This window comes from Rhinatrema bivittatum, chromosome 16, assembly GCF_901001135.1.
Source record: "Rhinatrema bivittatum chromosome 16, aRhiBiv1.1, whole genome shotgun sequence".
Lineage (NCBI taxonomy): Eukaryota > Metazoa > Chordata > Amphibia > Gymnophiona > Rhinatrematidae > Rhinatrema > Rhinatrema bivittatum.
In genome coordinates, this window is record NC_042630.1 from 16,286,382 (window position 1) to 16,303,751 (window position 17,370).

At 42.0% G+C, this 17,370-nt stretch overlaps 1 protein-coding gene across 1 annotated transcript; it reads left to right on the top strand.

Moving 5' to 3' along the window:
• Nucleotides 1-847: 847 nt before the first annotated feature.
• LOC115077442 (extracellular calcium-sensing receptor-like) lies at nucleotides 848-7,732 on the top strand. Its single transcript, XM_029579733.1, has 6 exons — nucleotides 848-1,044; nucleotides 3,451-3,742; nucleotides 4,174-5,016; nucleotides 5,271-5,498; nucleotides 5,890-6,013; nucleotides 6,807-7,732. Exons 1-6 carry the CDS (start codon nucleotides 848-850, stop codon nucleotides 7,730-7,732), a joined length of 2,610 nt encoding a protein of 869 aa, XP_029435593.1.
• The last annotated feature ends 9,638 nt before the right edge of the window (nucleotides 7,733-17,370 follow it).

Below are 17,370 nucleotides of genomic sequence, written 5' to 3' on the forward strand. Positions count from 1 at the left end.
ATGCAGGCAGGATCCTGGGGCAGTCACCACTGCGGTGATACATCAGGACCTGGGGAGTCACCGGGAAGGGTCAGACTGTACCAATTCTGCCAGAATCCATCTTGGGACTATTGATTTCAGGTATCTTAACAAGACCTCCCATTTGTTTCTGCATGCATTTTTATGACAGTGCAATATCACTTCCCCTACCATTTGCAGTCATGTGTGTCTGTGTGTATGTACGCATGCACAAGGGCCATTAGTCGATAGCTTCGAAATCCCAAAATTGGGCTTTCTTCCTGTTTATTAGCGCACGCCTGCGAGGGCAGGCTTTAAGGTGCAGGAGGGCAATAAACATAGTGTCAGGGAGGGAATGAAGCCCAGAGATCAGGAGAGGGGAGAAAAGTAATAGAAAAAGACAGAAAGAGACAATAGAAGGATAAGAGTCTAAAAGACCTAAAAATCTTTTTTAAATTTACTTGAGAGTTCTACCAGTAACTTTTACTAGCCATGATTTTATAATTTTGTAATTTCTTTATAAAATCCTTGACATTTTAATCATGAATGGTTATATCATTATTTACATTGAGATATATATAGAGAGAGAGGGAGGTGGGGGGCTCGGATTTCACAAAATATCTAATTATTTTGGTAAAACTTAAGCCTTCATTGGTTTTGGTCGCTGACTGCTCGACATGATCCTCCAGGGACCGGTCCTTATATCCTGCCATCCTACAGAGCCACCTTTCTCTGCACACCAGGAGTTTACAGGCTGACATTTATTTTCTCCACATTGTGCTACTAAGCTTCTGACTGTCTCAAGTGTTTCTGTCGATAATGTTTCCCCAGCCCACCCTGTATGTGCGCCATGTCACTTCTGGGACTGGTGGTTCTGCTGGCGATGCCCCCTCCTCTCTCCCTGTCCCCGGGCTGCACCCTCCGGATCCAGAAAGAGGTGGGCTTCGCGCAGGACGGGGACATCCTGATTGGAGGAATAATTCCGGTGCACATCGACTGGCTGCAATCAGGGAATCAGATCACTGGACAGCCCGATCTCTGCGACGCGTAAGATGCCCGCTTTTCACGTTCACCTTATGTCTCCTGCACTGCTCTAAAAGTCTCTGCTACTAATTTATCATTTGTAAAGCACCACTAGACATTCACAGTGCTGTGCAGATACACATAAAATACAGTCCCTGCTCCATGGAGCTTACAGTTTAGACAAGAGAAATATATACAATAAACAAGCCTATGGGAAGTGTATTTATTGTATTTATTTATTCTCCTGTATGAGACTGATCCCTGCAAGTGCTGTATATATATGTGTGTGTGTGTGTGTGTGTGTGTGTGTGTGTGTGTCTGCTCTTTAGCAACTTTTGAGTTCTGTTCTCATGTGGCTGTGTCTCTGCTCTTTGGTTCTTCTATGTGACCCTTCTACCAGGAAAGATTTTGCCTACCCACCATGTCCATCTTTTATATTATGTGAGAAAAAGGAATATCGGGTATCAATACAGGGAAGAGATCTCATGGATGGGGAGAGGAGAAGGTGAGGGGGAGAGGACCAGGGATGGGTCGTGGAAGGGAGGAGGACAAGAGATGGGGTTGAGAAGAAAGAGAGAGAGAGGACCGGATATGGGAGAAAAACGAGGTATGTGTTGGGAAGGAAGGAATCTGAGAATGGGAGGAAAGCAGGAAGAGAGAAGGAAGAGAGAAGGAAATTCTGGGATTGAGGTAATAGGAGGGGTTGCCAATGGGTTCCTGGATCCCGGGGGATAGAATCCGTGATCGAAAGAGAGGGAATGTGAATTGCAGCAGTGGGAGGAGAGGGGTGCAAGGGGTGAGGAGGAGGCAGTTGGTCCTGATTGTGCTCTGGTCTTACTTCCCTTTACATCCCCTCTCTCACCTCTCACCCAGTCTGACACTCACATACCCAGCACCAATCCCTTCTTTCTTACACACAAAAACACCCCCTCCCTCCTTCATTCCCCCCCCCCCCCACCTCTCTCCCTCATGCCTTCCAGCTGATTCCCACTCATTCCCCAGTAACCTCCCATTCATTCCCTTCCAATCTCCCCAAAATGTTTATTTATTTATTTAGATGTTTTATATACCGTCGATCCAAAAGACGATCGCAACAGTTTACAAAGTCAGCTTTAGAATTCTTGGTCAGCATTCACATCGCTGTCGGCTTTCATATTCTAGGTCAACACAACAGCAAAATCATTTTCTCCTTCATATCCACACATATTCTAGGTTAACGATTTAGCAATATATAATCTAGTACAAAGTCATACATTTTCTAGATTGATCCCTTTTGCTCTGTCTACTCCAGACCCATGCTCCCCTCCTGTTCCCTGCATGCTGCCTGGGAGGGAAGGAGCTGGACCAGGAAGCAGAGAGTTGTCCTTTGCTGAGCGAGACTCAGCTCTACAGCCAGCCTGCTGCCCTCAAGAGTTTTGCCACCCTAGGTCTCACCATTTTCTCTGCCATTCCTCCTTTCTCCCACTTATCTCTCCTTCCTTCCCTTCTGCTCTCTGCCATCTTTTTCTCCCTCCCCTCCTCCTGCTGTATTTTTCCCCTTTCTCTTCTTGTCCTTTCTCTCCTCCACTGTTCCCCGTCCTTCCTCCTCCTCCCCAGTCTCTCCTCGGCATCCCCACCCTTCTAGCAATGATTAGTGGGGAGATGAGATCCTTGCCCCCTGCCCCTGTGGCACTAATTTTCCTCATCCTTCTTGTGGTTAGGGAGAGGAGGTAGCTGCTGCCTGCTTGAGGATTTGGGGACATAGCCAGGGACAAATGGCTTCTAGAAACAAGCTTCTTAGTGTGGAGACAATCCCCGAAACCCAACCATATCTCCATAACCTTAATCATCAATGTACTGATTCAGCAGCTGTAGAAAGGAACTAGATATCTAGAAAGGGACTCTTTTGGATAATAGAAGGACTAGGGTGGCACTTCATGAAATTAGTAAGTAGCACATTTAAAACAAATCAGAGAAAATTATTTTTCACTCAGTGCACAATTTAGCTCTGGAATTTACCATCAGAGGATATGATTAAACCAGCTAGTTCCTAGTGGATAAGTCCATAACCACAAGTTCCTAGTGGATAAGTCCATAAACTGCTATTAATCAAGTTGTCTTAGGGAATAGCCACTGTTTATTTCCGGCATTAATAGCATGGGATCAATTTAATATTTGTATCCTGTATTGGCCACTGTTGGAAATAGAATGCTGGGCCTAATGGACCCTTGTTCTGACCCAGTATGGCAATTTCTTATATTCTTATGTTCCTATGAGATAAAAAAAATCCAAAAAGCAGTAAATAAGAACTTAAAGTAAACAAAGACTTAATATAAGGCAGATATGATCTGGAAGTCACAAAACAGAAACAAATAAACCTGAGGCAACCAAAAGTGACTTGATGATGACCATCATATACTGTCTGAATGTGGATTTCCCTTTACTTCTCAGATTAAATACCAAGGCATACGGCTGGGTGCAAGCCATGGTTTTCTCCATCAATGAAATCAACCAAGATCAAACCCTACTCCCCAACATCAGCCTGGGTTTCCAGATCTATGATACCTGCTACTCAATTACTAGATCCCTGAAGGGCACCATGTGGATGTTGACAGGGCAGGGGAAACCTGTCTTGAACTATCGCTTGCTGAACCAAGCATCACTGGTAGCCATCATCGGAGAATCCAGATCCACCTCCTCAATTACTATAGCGAGGGTGCTAGGGCTTTACAGGTTCCCCCAGGTAAGACATGGCCTCCTTATCTGAGCTGTCCTCATTCGGCATCAAGCTTGAAGGTGCAGTAATCTAGTGGGACATGAGGTCCAAGACTCATAAAACCAATTTCTGATGAAATAGCGAGAAAAGATAATCCTTCAACTTACACTCAAGAAGAGTTTTGCCAAAGGCAGAAAATATAAAAAATAACACCAGAGATTAGGACTGACTGAGATAGCTTAGCAACAATAGACAGCAGCTTCAAAATGATCAAACTCCTTTAATTTCCAGGCATAGAGGCTCTCTCTTGTTTTATCTACCCAAGGTTGGCATAAAAGTAGTATAACGATGCCTATCAAAAAATAATACAATGTTTTGCTTTTGAAAAATTTCCAGCTGCCTATCTTTTAGAAGATCTGACCTTTCCTCCCTTATTCTGAATTCTTCTGCTCTTACAGATAAGTTATTTTTCAACAAGTCCCCTGCTGAGTGACAAGTTCCAGTTTCCATCCTTTCTCCGGATGCTTCCCAGTGATGATGTCCAGGCCCTGGGGTTGGCCCAGATGGTAGCCCACTTTGGATGGACATGGGTGGGGCTGCTGTCCAGTGCAGGAGACTACGGTACACTGGGATCCCAACTCTTGAAAGAGAAGCTGTCAATGCTGGGCATCTGTGTTGCCTTTCATGAAACATTTCCATTGGTTTCCTCTGCCACAAAAATCATGCTTATCATGGAGATGGTCAAGGGATCATCAGCTAAAGTCATATTGGTTTATTCCTCATACTCTTATTTCATGCCTGTAATAGAGGAAATACACAGACTGAACATTACTGATAAGATATGGATTGTTTCCGACAGTTGGTCAAGTGTTTTCCATCTTTTAAAGAAAGAATACACTTATATGTTGAGGGGTACACTTGGGTTTGGAGTTCATGAAGGTGAGATGCCAGGGTTCAAGGAGTTCCTTCTCAAGCTTCATCCTTCTACCTCTCCCAGTGACCTATTTATCAAATCACTATGGAAGGAGATCTTCAGCTGTCACTGGCCTGACCAGAATAACTTGACCACATTGGCCAACGTGAATGGCAGTGTACCCAGAATCATGTGCACTGGAGCTGAGAAGCTACAAGAGTTCAGAGGTCAAATTCCACGTGAGTTTGACACAAGCATCAGCTACAATATCTACAATGCCGTTTACTCCATAGCTCACGCCTTATGGGATATGAGCTCTTGTGTGCCAGGGAAAGGACCCTTCACCAACAGAACATGTGCCAACAGCCACAATTTCAAACCATGGCAGGTGAGATTTAGCATCAAGCCTTATGTTTTAACTATATGTGTGAACATCTAAAGAGCTGAAATACTGTCGTGGAACAACTGACTGCAGAAATCTCCACTGCTGTCACCAACCTCTCTACTTATAGAGAGGTTTTCAGAGCTATTAGCACAAGGTCTATTAGAAGCATGAAGTTAACCACTTTAAAATGAACATGTTTAACTGTTGCATGGCCTGCCTACACCATGAGCATAACGCTTAGCAGTTTTCATCTCCAGCTCCTACATTACTTGAGGAAGGTTCACTTCAGAAACAAGATAGGTGAGGAGATATACTTTGACAGTGACGGCAACCCCCCTGCTGTGTATGACATTATCAACTGGCAGCAGCAGCCTGATGGCACCATCCATGATGTGAAGGTGGGACACTTTGACTCCAGGGCACCCAAAGGGCATGAGCTGTCCATCAACATCAGTGTTATCCGATGGAACACACAACGTGGAGAGGTACAAAGACTACTGTACACCCAGCCTAAGGGAGCAGGAATCTTCTTATGCCTTTTTTGTGCTGCCTGGAGCTCAATCTTGAGTGAATCATGTAGTCTCCCTGCCTGGCCCTCTTCAAACACTTCTTATTCATTGTCTCAGCAGGAAACTGCCTAATGTTTACTGTGCCTCACAGAGGTCCTTTAGAAACAGGGCAGGCATCCCATCCATGTTCTCATGGAATGGCATAGAGTGGGCAACTTTAGTTCCCTCTGCTTTACCTCTCTCCCTTGTTGCCATTCCCTAAGGCATGTTTCCTATTCTGTGTCTATGAGAAAATGCCTTGATCAATCAGGCCCATAGAGAGCTATAGAAAAGATTTTCTGTTCTCTCTTCCTCCTCCCACCCTCAGGTGCCGCGCTCTGTGTGCAGCGAGAGCTGTCCCCCCGGGTACAGGAAGGCGGCTCAGAAGGGACGGCCCCTCTGCTGCTTCGACTGCCTCCCATGCGACGAGGGAGAGATTTCCAACATGACAGGTAGACATCTGAGGATCACGGTGTTTATTGGATTTTATGTAGCTAGTTACTGCCATTATGACATTGCAAACAGATCTGTGATCTCTTGGTTCTTGAATGACCAATTCCACTCAAAACCAAGACCTGTTGAAGTGAGTCAAACAACTACAGCGGCACTTGCTAGCAGAGAATCATCTTCAGCTTAAGAGCCGAAGCCACCACTTTTGGAAAATAAAAAGGCAAGATTTAGTGAAAGTTAAAATATGCAAGTGACATTCACAATAGCATTCAAACAGGAACCTGAATACCTTGCGTTCAAATACTTGTTCTATCATTGTTACTATTGTGTTATCTGCTGAAGAACATGCATGAGGCATGGAAAGTGAACTTCTGAGGATTACCATGCTATGACCAATATAAATATCCTTCAGTAATATTTATGATTGCAATAGAATGAACGACAATAATCAGTTTTCATCTGTAGTAGTTTAGCACCAAGTGACATAAGCAGATCCTCCTGTATATCTAGTGGAAAATCCTCAAGTCCCATAGCCAAGATAATTGCTCCACTTTTATGTCTTCACGCAGTCAGATGACTGATAACTTAGGTGCAATTTCCAATTTACAGAGAATTCTAAAGTAAAACAATTAGTAAATTCCAAACTAATGTTACAGATAAATGGTAGAATATAGGTATAAGACGATTATATATAACTCTGATAGGTACATCAGCTATGGCTTTACTAGAGAGAACCTCTTATTACAAAGTCAGCTGGAAGATTTCTCATCATACACTTGGTTTTCTCATTTTTAGATTCCAATATTTGTTGGCAATGTACAAGTGACCAGTGGCCTAATGAGAGAAGAAGCGAATGTGCTCCAAAGATAATAGAATTCCTCTCCTATCAAGAAGTCTTGGGTACCATTTTGGCAACTGTTGCCATTTGTTGCTCTATAATCACGGCTTCCATATTGTGCATTTTTATCAAATACCGAGATACCCCTATTGCCAAAGCCAATAACCGGGAGCTCTCCTTCCTTCTCCTGGGAGCCCTAGTGCTGAGTTTTCTCTGTTCTCTTCTCTTTATTGGGGAACCTCAGCCAAGGACCTGCTTGTTTCGGCAATTTGCCTTTGGCATCATCTTTGTCCTCTGTGTGTCTTGTGTGTTGGCCAAGACCATCATGGTGGTTATCGCCTTCAATGCCACCAAACCCAACAGTAACTTGAGGGGGTGCTTGGGACCCCAGGTGCCCTTTGTGATAATTTCTGCATCCATGCTTCCTCAGGTCTTCATCTGTGGTACCTGGTTATTACTCTGCTCTCCTTTTCCAGAGAAGAACATAAAGCTGAAGATTGGCATTATCATATGGCAGTGCAATGAATGCTCAGACGTTGCGTTCTGGTGCACGCTGGGATACATGGGACTCTTGGCATGTGTCAGCTTCCTAGTGGCCTTCCTTGTACGCAAGTTGCCTGAAAGTTTCAATGAGGCCAAATGGATCACATTTAGCATGCTTGTGTTCCTAAGTGTCTGGCTGTCCTTCATCCCAGGCTATCTGAGCACCCAAGGGAAGGACATGGTTGCTATGGAAGTCTTTGGGATCATCTCTTCCAGCACAGGGTTACTAGTTTGCATTTTTTTCCCCAAATGTTACATCATGTTACTGAGACCTGACAGGAATACCAGGGCGCAACTCTTAGGGAAAGGGTCCAGGAATAAGAAGATAAAATCCATCTAAGAATCCAACATACTCCTCCATTTTGCATCATATGTTTACTATGGCAAATGATTTATGATTTACAGTTGAAGCTGTTTCCATTTAAGCAATATTTACTGTCATGCAGACTTTTAGGGGTCAATTTTTAGTGTTATGCAAAGGTTGTGCTGTAAAATTGAGATGTCCTTGTGCGTGTTACGTGAATTTTTAGAAGATCAGAAGTACGCGCATATTTACCTTTTCACATGTACTTGAGAGCATTCCAGGAAGGAGTTTGGACGTATGCGTACAAATTAGCAGTGTACATACAGCTTATGTGCACACCTACACCTGCTATTTGAATCGCAGAAATTAAATTGCACTTATTTTTTGTTTGCAATTTTTGGTGTGGGGGGTTCAGGGTGTTAGTAGTGGAGGGTCTAAAGGGAACTGGTGGCAATGTCAGCGAACTGGCGATTAACAGTGCACATACAAGTGAGCATTTTCATAAGCGGAGTATGCGCCGACGTTATAAAATAGCTACCTCCACGCATAAACTGAGGGCTATTGCACGCACAGGATACAATTCCTTCCCACGTAAAATAGATACACGTACTTTTATATAATAGGTGCACAAACCATATGGATCCCTGTATTAAAAAATGTGCATGTGCTGACATATATGCGTGTACTTTTGGGACTACTGGTTTATAAAATACAGCCTGAACTTCAACCACACCAACTTTGCCCGTTATGTGCTGACTTAGGCATGCTATTGAAAATTCCCCTCTTATTTTGCTTAAACCACTTGCCTGTTATCCAGTCTGGGGTCTTGGGTGTTGAATCCCTTGTATTCCGGCCCCTATACTTCCCTTTTAAGCTCCCCAAGGACTGCAGGCAAACTCCCTTTCCACTACATCTCCTCCCCCAAACATGCCACAGGGGCCCAAATACAAGACCCCTTTATCTTTCTGAAATGGACCTCCTCTCCCACCCCATCCCACCCAATGGTAAGGGACATGAACAGTTGCCCGACGAAAAACAAAAAACCTTCTACCGCTTGTCCTTTAGCAGGTGCCGTCCTTCAGGTTGATGACTAGGGGTGCTGTACTTTTCCTTCTTCTCCTTACTACTTCCAGATCGGTCAGAACCAGGGCTGACATCTGCCATCACGGAGCCTTCACTCACAACTAGCCACCCAGTCCTGGGTCAGGAGCCACGCGTCCCTCAGAACCCAGAAATCGCAGGCCCCGAATCCTGCCACTAGAGATCATCCTTAAGCAATGACCCCATGACTCCCTCCCAACCTGGGGCTGTGAACATGGAAGACTCACCTTCCCCAGGGCAGGCACACAGCCCTCTCAAAGCTGAAAAAGCAGCAAATAGTCCACACCGCAATATATACAAATTCCCAATACAAAGAGGGACCCTCACAAACCTATTCAGATACACTTAAAGGCCTACATGCCTCATACTGAGTACTAAATTTTTGTCAAAGTTTAGTCTTACCTCCCATAGACTTATGGAGAGAACACTGTGACAAGAACCACACTATTTAAATAATTTACCAGGCAAATACATACATTTCGTTTTTGAAATGGCAAATAAAAATGCCTCTGTTCTTAAATGTTTCATAAAGAGTGTCTTAATTTAAAAACAAAAAAAACCAGTTCTTGTCTCTAAGCAAAGTTTCTATGCCGCTGAAAATGCGTAGCTTCGGAAGGGCCGATTCCAGCAGGTAGGGCCAATGTAAATCCTGACACGCAAAACTCTCAGAGGCTGGAAGGCAAACTCAAATGTTAAAGCGCAAAGCAAGTACAAACCTAGAAACCACCGGTGATTTGTCATTCCAAAATGCCTGCATCAGAGGAACCACCGCTCTTACTCCAAACATTTAAATTTAAACTTTAATCAAAACACTTATAAACGCATATTTCAAAGGAGCAGTCATACATAAGCACAGAAACTTCACTCATTCCTGCCGAACTCACATTTCTCAATGATAAACAGTCTCGGGACCAATCACGAGCTCTTTCAGGAAATCGCCAAATCCAAATTCAACCAGAGCTTCTCACCCATATGACAGTAACCAATGAATGAGCCATGGCTGTTTTAAGAAAAAAGGGGGACCAATCACAACAGGTAAACAAAAGTGAAACAACATTAAAGAAATGTAAAAGAAAGACGCATGTCTTAATATAATTCAGTAATTAATCAACTTCCTTATTTAGACCAGGTGGTGTTAAACATAAGAACATAAGATTTTTCCATACTGGGTCAGATCAAAGGTCCGACAAGCACAATTTAAAAATCCACCACACTGAAGTAAATGCTCTGTAGCTCCACCCTCTCGGGGGAAGGGGATCCACTCTCCCAGTCCTGGAGAGAACCAGACTGCTCACACAGGGTGGGGGGAATCTTGGGTTCTAAGGAATGGGGATAGGGATTCTCCTGCAGAGCCACTAAAAGGTGTTTTACAAAAAAAAAAAACAGTCCGCTTCGGAGAGTTCATGTTTACTAAAGAGGAAAAATATAGTTCAGGTTCCAAAATTTACAGGAAAAGTTACAAAAAAAAAATTTCACTCCCAGCCAAGCAGAAATCAGAAACAGCTTACATGGTTCTTTTCAGAGTCTCAGACTCACAGACACAGTTTATCCAGGTTTTCTGTTATTTAAGCCAAAGAAAAAGGTATAGAGTCCTTCTTGAAATTCCTCACAGACTGGAATGGCTGACCTAAGACAAATCCTCAGACTTGGCTCAGGTGGTTAAAAATTCCCTGGGAAACCTGCCTCTTCCACAAATCCAAAATGGAGCTCCTGGCTAGGCTCCTGGTCCCAGCACAATGCCACACCACACACCATCAAAACTCCTTAGACTCCTCCCTGTGACTCCTCGAGTCACCTTTATAACTGCAATGGAAGTAGTTAACCTGATTCTGACTACTCTGGCTGAAAATGTATTTAGGCCTTAATGGATTCAGAGTTCTCAAACAGACATAACTTCTGTGAGGGAATAAGTGGTAAACACCAGGTGCACAGAACCTGTAGTGAGGGGCTCAAAATCAGAAGAGACAGCTTGAATTGTTTTGGAAAAGCTGTATGCATTTCTCATCACATAGTTTCTGATACACAGATAGAAAGCGTATAACTGGCAGAGGGACAGACAGTGAGTTCTGAATTGAAGAGTGGAGAAATTTTAAGACAGACTAATTGCAACAAGGAATGTAAGCTCAGAGAGAGAGACAGAGAAAGAGAGAGACAGAGAAAGAGAGAGATTACATACAAATATACATATTTAGAATAACTTAATAAATAAATATTTATTTGTTTTGGTATATATAAATATATAAATATATATATTTGTTTTGGTATATATATATATATATATATATATATATATACACACACACACACACACAGAGAGACAGAGAAAGAGAGAGAGATTACATACAAATATACATATTTAGAATAACTTAATAAATAAATATTTGTTTTGATATTCTCTTTAGTAATGCTTTGTATCTGCAATTAACTCTTCTGATTTTATTATCTGATTTTATTTATTCTCTGTACTGTCCTCTTATTCCTTAAATAAACCTATCAGAAAGACTAGGAACCATGATTAACTGAGTCAGAGTGTGCTTGTATGTGTGTATGCATGCAGATAATAAGCCCCTCAAGTAACTCCCAGTGTAGACCCCAGTTTCATTAGCCCCAGGGATGAGCCCCAGGCAGAATGCCAATGTGTGCAGTCTAAGTCCAGAACAATACCCCTGACTACTGATCAACACTTTAATGATTGAACCTGTTATCAATCACCAAAACCATTAGCTACCCTTGAATTACCTATTGCAAGAAGATTCCCTTTGCTACCAGAATGTAAGGCCTATACTTTGCTAATAAGGGTACAGGTAACCTTACCTATTATAAACGCAACCCCTCATGCTAAAATGAGATTTATCCAGCACCGAAAAAAATAGGTCTTCAAAATTATGTGGAAGCTGCATGCAATGATCTACCAAAGAAGCTTCAAACTTCTTTCATTGTAGGCAACTCTGATGCTCAATAATACTGGCATGGAGAGATCATTTTGTTATCCCTGTATTATAAAGGTTACACGGGCAGCACACAGTATACACTATTACCACAGTGCCACATGAGGTAGAACAGACCATGTTGAGAGAGCAAAAACTAGGAAAAGGTAAAGCATCCCCATTAAAGATTGTAGACACACTGTACAATTGCCACAAGCATAAAGTCCTATCCTGGGCTCCAGGGATCGAGATTGGTAAAACGATCACATGAGTACGGGACCAATTTTCAAAACACATAGGTGCCTACAGTTTAAGAGTTAGGCCCCTATACTTTTGAATGTAGAAATTCCTATGAGTTGAGTGCCTATATTTAGGCATCTTAAATCACATGATGGCTAAATTAAGGCCCTTGAAAAGTGGGCAGGGTACAGCGAGGATTTAATTAAGGCACCTTAATTTAGCTCATCCCAGCAGCTGCTCTAATTTTAGGTTCCTCAAGTTAAGGCACCTAAAGTTGCTTTTAGACACCTATATTCAAAATGGATATCAGCACCATAATTAGGATACTAATTAGGTCACTTTAAATTGGGTGCTGAGCACTCTCTAAAATCTGCCTCATAGCCTCTATCATTCCGGTCTCTCCTCAAGGCAAAGACCGGTAATTGTTGAAATGCATCTTAAAGTCTCAGCATATGTCAGCACCCAGTGCCACCAGATACTACATTAAATGAAGTGTATTCCATGTGCCAGCACCGCCATTAAGCCATCTGGCCAACCCCTGGTTTGCTGCATTTAGGCCATAAGGCTGTTGGTTCTTGTCATGGCTCCAACACAAGCTGAAGAAGATCTCGCATAGAAGTTATTAATTGTAGTCCTTCATCAGACCTGCTGATCTGCTTCTGCAGATATTTTGACCCCATCCAATTATTTTAAGCTCCCAGAGGCAAGCCTTCATAGGTACAATAAATCCAACAATTTTTTAAATTGTCAAACAGTTATCCTAATGTGCAATCATTAAGAGAGATGCAAAATAAGCGCCCCTCCGATGAATCTCAAACGACGTCTCAAGAACTTTAGTGCAGCAATTAACTTCAATCCCTGGGACCAGCATTTCCCGCCCTCCCCCAAGAGGGAATAGAATGCTTGGCACACAGTCCTCTTCCCCTTCCCTCCCCCAACCCCACTTATCCCAAAGGATAAGTCACAACATCCCAGCCTTGGTTCCAACTGAGGGGAAAGCCCAATGGAGCTGGAGAAAATCTGCAGGTCGCACTTCCCCCTCCCCTTCTTCCCCCTGGATTGTTTAAGGTGTCTCCAATCATTTGTTATTAGTTGTTGGGCCACAAAAGCCACTAACTAAAGTATTAAAAGTTCAGAAAAGAAATTACCTTAGGGATCATTTTTCATGGTGTGCTACGCAGTTCTAATAGCCAGATTGGACCTGGTGGATAAGGAACTTCTGAAGAAGGGTCGCGGGTTTATTTTTTTGGTCCTTTTGGAAATAGTTGAAGCCAGTAGGCGCACACAGCTCTGCTTTCGGTACCACGGATCGTGTGCGTTTCACTACCACAGCGTTGTTTCGTTTCACTCGTTCACTGGAAAGACCAAGTCGAATCCAAATAAAATGTTTTTACTGATTTCAGTGATAAGAATGTTAAGTGTTCGTACATATTTATGACCTAGGAATGAGCATGCTGACTCATCAACTAATAAACCACAGCAGATAAAAAACGGAGAGGGTGCCACAGGATGGAATTGAGGTGCATGGACAGAGCTATGTGTATGTGCCTGTGTGTTTGTTGGGGGGGGGGGGGGGAGAATAATAATTGTACCAGAGATATGGGAATATTACACCCCAACTACGTCAGGCCTCGACTGTCCTTAACAAACCCCCTTGGCTTTCATCTGCTCCTTCAATTAAAACAGAATCCTTTAAAACTTAATTAAATAATGACGCTCTTGATCTTCAAATTGCATGATCAAGAAATGAGCCATAATTATAATGCTGTCTGGAGGGAGTTCTCTGGCAGGCAGAAATGGTATAAATACAGGGGGAAGCTGGGTGGGGACATTGGCGGGGGGAAGCTTTCAGTACTGCGGCACTCTCTCAGGTCCTGGGTTGTCTCAGGGAAGGGGTCATACCTCCAGCTCCGGCACAGGAACATCTCCAAGAAAAACATTTTTTTATGAAGGTACAACAATTTTTCATTCTAAAATGTTTAATATATTTTCTTTTGAAAAGGGGGGGGTCCTATTTCCAATTTTAGGGTGCTAAAGCATGAAGGAAATACCTTTTGCCCAGCTGAACATATTTTTTATTTTTTTTTCTTTGACTGCTGCTTTGATGTAGTTTAGCTAAGCCACGCTTTCCTCAGATGAAAGGGGAATGACAGCAAAATGCAGGTCATTCAAGGGAAAAAGCAAAAATTACATCTCTAATCTGGAGGCAGACTATGATGACTTGTTAGGTGTCTCCTCTCTCCCTGTGCCCTTCCTATTCCATTCATCAGGCAAGTTGATCTTATCTGTGTCCTTCTCCTCCGCTGCTGACTCCCGACTCTCGACTCTGTGCTTTCCTCTTTGCTATGCCATACACCTGCGATAGACTTCCTGAGTCAGTGCGTTATGCTCCCTCTCTGACTGAGTTCAAATCCAGCCTAAAAATTCACCTTTTGGAGGCTGCTTTTATATCTTAAACCCCAGCTCTCCATAATGTTAGTGTTGTGGATTTTAACCACTTTTTTAGGAAATATAAATTTCCTATAGACTGTGGTTTGTCTTGAATGTATCGTTTTGACTAGTCTGTAAGACAGGGGCAACTTAATGGTGCTATAGAGATTCGAGATGCCAAATAATCTAACTGTGCAATAATGTGTTAAGTGCAGGAAGAGTTAAAAAGCATGCATTTAAATATTCCACTGTTGGGATTCTCTTGATCAACAGATGGATTTCACTCCAATGGCTTTAAAATACGTCTAAATTTTATTTGCAAAAGAAAAATTGATTTAAAAAATATCAATTTGCCTCACACATCATGGCCCATGCTTAAAATAAAAGGCAATGAAGGTGTGATCCTGCTAGTAGTGCCTTATATGATTGGCCATTCTAATAACATTGCTTATGTCAATACTCAATTAGTCACAAACGTGATAATTGTGGGGGTTCTTTCATCAGAATTCATATTATGTTGCCTCATTGATTTTTGAAACTATACATTGTTTAAAAATGCCATCTTAGAAGCATAGTCCAGAGGTATTCCATGCATTAAGAAAGATGGGAAGAAGGGCAAACGACTGCCAGCTTGATTAAAATGTGAAGTGAAAGAGGACATTTTAGCCCAAAAACTTCAAAAATAGGGAAAAGGATCCATCTGAAGAAAACAGGATAAAGCATAAGCATTGGCAAGTTAAATGCTAACAGAGAATTTGAAAAGATGCTGGTCGTAAAGGCAAAAACTCATAATAAAAACTTTCTAAAATATATCTGAAGTAGGAAGTCTGCAAGTTATCAGTCTAAATGGCAAATGTGGAATATTTTGAATCGCTGATCACATTATTAGATATGAACCTATCATTGGGCATATACTTTAAATCAAGTTTTATTTGCATATATAAAAAAATATTTAAAATAATGACATCATGTGTACAGCTTTATATCACCGGTGACTGATGATTATAACCCTTTAAGAGCATATGTTTTCGGATCTCTCAATGTAGTCCATGTGCCAGGATATGAAGGTCACATAATATTACAATAATTTATTTTTCTAAGAAATTCTGCTGATATTAGTGAAATTTACTTTTTTGTATACATATTTTCTCATTATTTTGGTTCACTTTTTTGAGTATATACTATACAATTGCAAAATAAACGTACACATGAAAACTAAGACATAAAAATGCACAGAAAAGCAATCAACCACTCGGTGATACCTGAACTCCTATAAACCAAAACCTGGCACCCCATCCTCGTAGCCAATTTGTTCAGGGTTTAGACCAAGAGAAACTAGGATACTTCTAACTGACAGGGCTTGCATTAGTAATACTCTCTCTCACACACACACAAAACACCTCAGTGCCAAGTAAAAGTAATAATGGATTTATTATTGGCTTATAGAAATAATTAGACAAAGGGAATTGCTACAAATAACACCATATGATTAATTTCAGATAAAAGCAACTACTATAAGAATACCTAAAAAAAAAAAAAACAATAACAAGGACCTAAGATAACAAGGACCTAAGAGATCCATCTGTCCTGCCATGGTCTGAGGTTTGTGTTGACTCTGATTCCCTTACAAGGTTGCTCACCTTTATGCACTTTGTGAGAAATCCAGAACCTCCAGGGTAGCATTCTCTGAAATGCTCCCTGTTCCACGCGCAGGTCACCAGAGGCAGGCAGAGCTCCGGAGTTTCAATGCGTGGATGAGACAATGGTGCAAGGAAGGGGGATTCAGTTTTGTTAGGAAGTGGGGAACCAGTTTTGTTAGGAACTGGGGAACCTTTTGGGGAAGGGGGAGTCTCTTCCGAAGGGATGGGCTCCACCTTAACCAGGGTGGAACCAGACTGCTGGCGCTAACCTTTAAAAAGGAGATAGAGCAGCTTTTAAACTAGAACAAAGGGGAAAGCCGACAGTCGCTCAGCAGCGCATGGTTCGGAAAGAGGTATCTTCAAAGGATACTAATGATGCATTAGAATTAGGGCATCCCGACAGTGAGGTTCCAATAATAAGAAAAGTAGTCCAAGTGCCTGTAACTAAAAACTCACCTGAGCTAAAAAAAATTCTAACTTATCCCTATCAATTAAAAAGCAGAATGAAAATACAAACAAAAAACAAACTTTGAAATGTTTGTATGCTAATGCCAGGAGTCTAAGAAGTAAGATGGGAGAATTAGAATGTATAGCAGTGAATGATGACATAGACTTAATTGGCATCTCAGAGACATGGTGGAAAGAGGATAACCAATGGAACAGTGCTATACCGGGGTACAAATTATATCGCAATGACAGAGTGGAGCACCCGGGAGGCGGTGTGGCGCTTTATGTCCGGGATGGCATAGAATCCAACAGCATAAACATCCTGCATGAGACTAAATACACAATTGAATCTTTATGGGTAGAAATCCCTTGTGTGTCAGGGAAGACTATAGTGATAGGCGTATACTACCGACCACCTGGTCAAGATGGTGAGACTGACTGTGAAATGCTAAGAGAAATTTGGGAAGCTAGCCAAATTGGTAGCGCGGTAATAATGGGAGACTTCAATTACCCAGAGTCACTGGTGCAGGTAAGAAGATAAAGTCCCATTCAATAATATCAATTGTATTTATTGTTGAAATTCACAATTCATTCAATCCAGCAACTCCATTCACAGTAACAGTCCAACATTTAAAGTCCCCCGACATGGTCCCGTGTTTCGTGGTGGCTGCATCGGGAGGGACCAAATACTATTCCAAATCTGCAATATAACATAAATAATAAAGAATGGAACAAAAGAAAAGGCTGCTGTATAAATAATAAACATGTAATTCAAATGATTCACATACCTTATAGGATAACCTCAGGAGCGCAACCACCCTCTAGTTTTGACAATTATTTTTATTTTAATTTCTGAAAAAGCAAATTATTATCACAAACCATTCTGTTG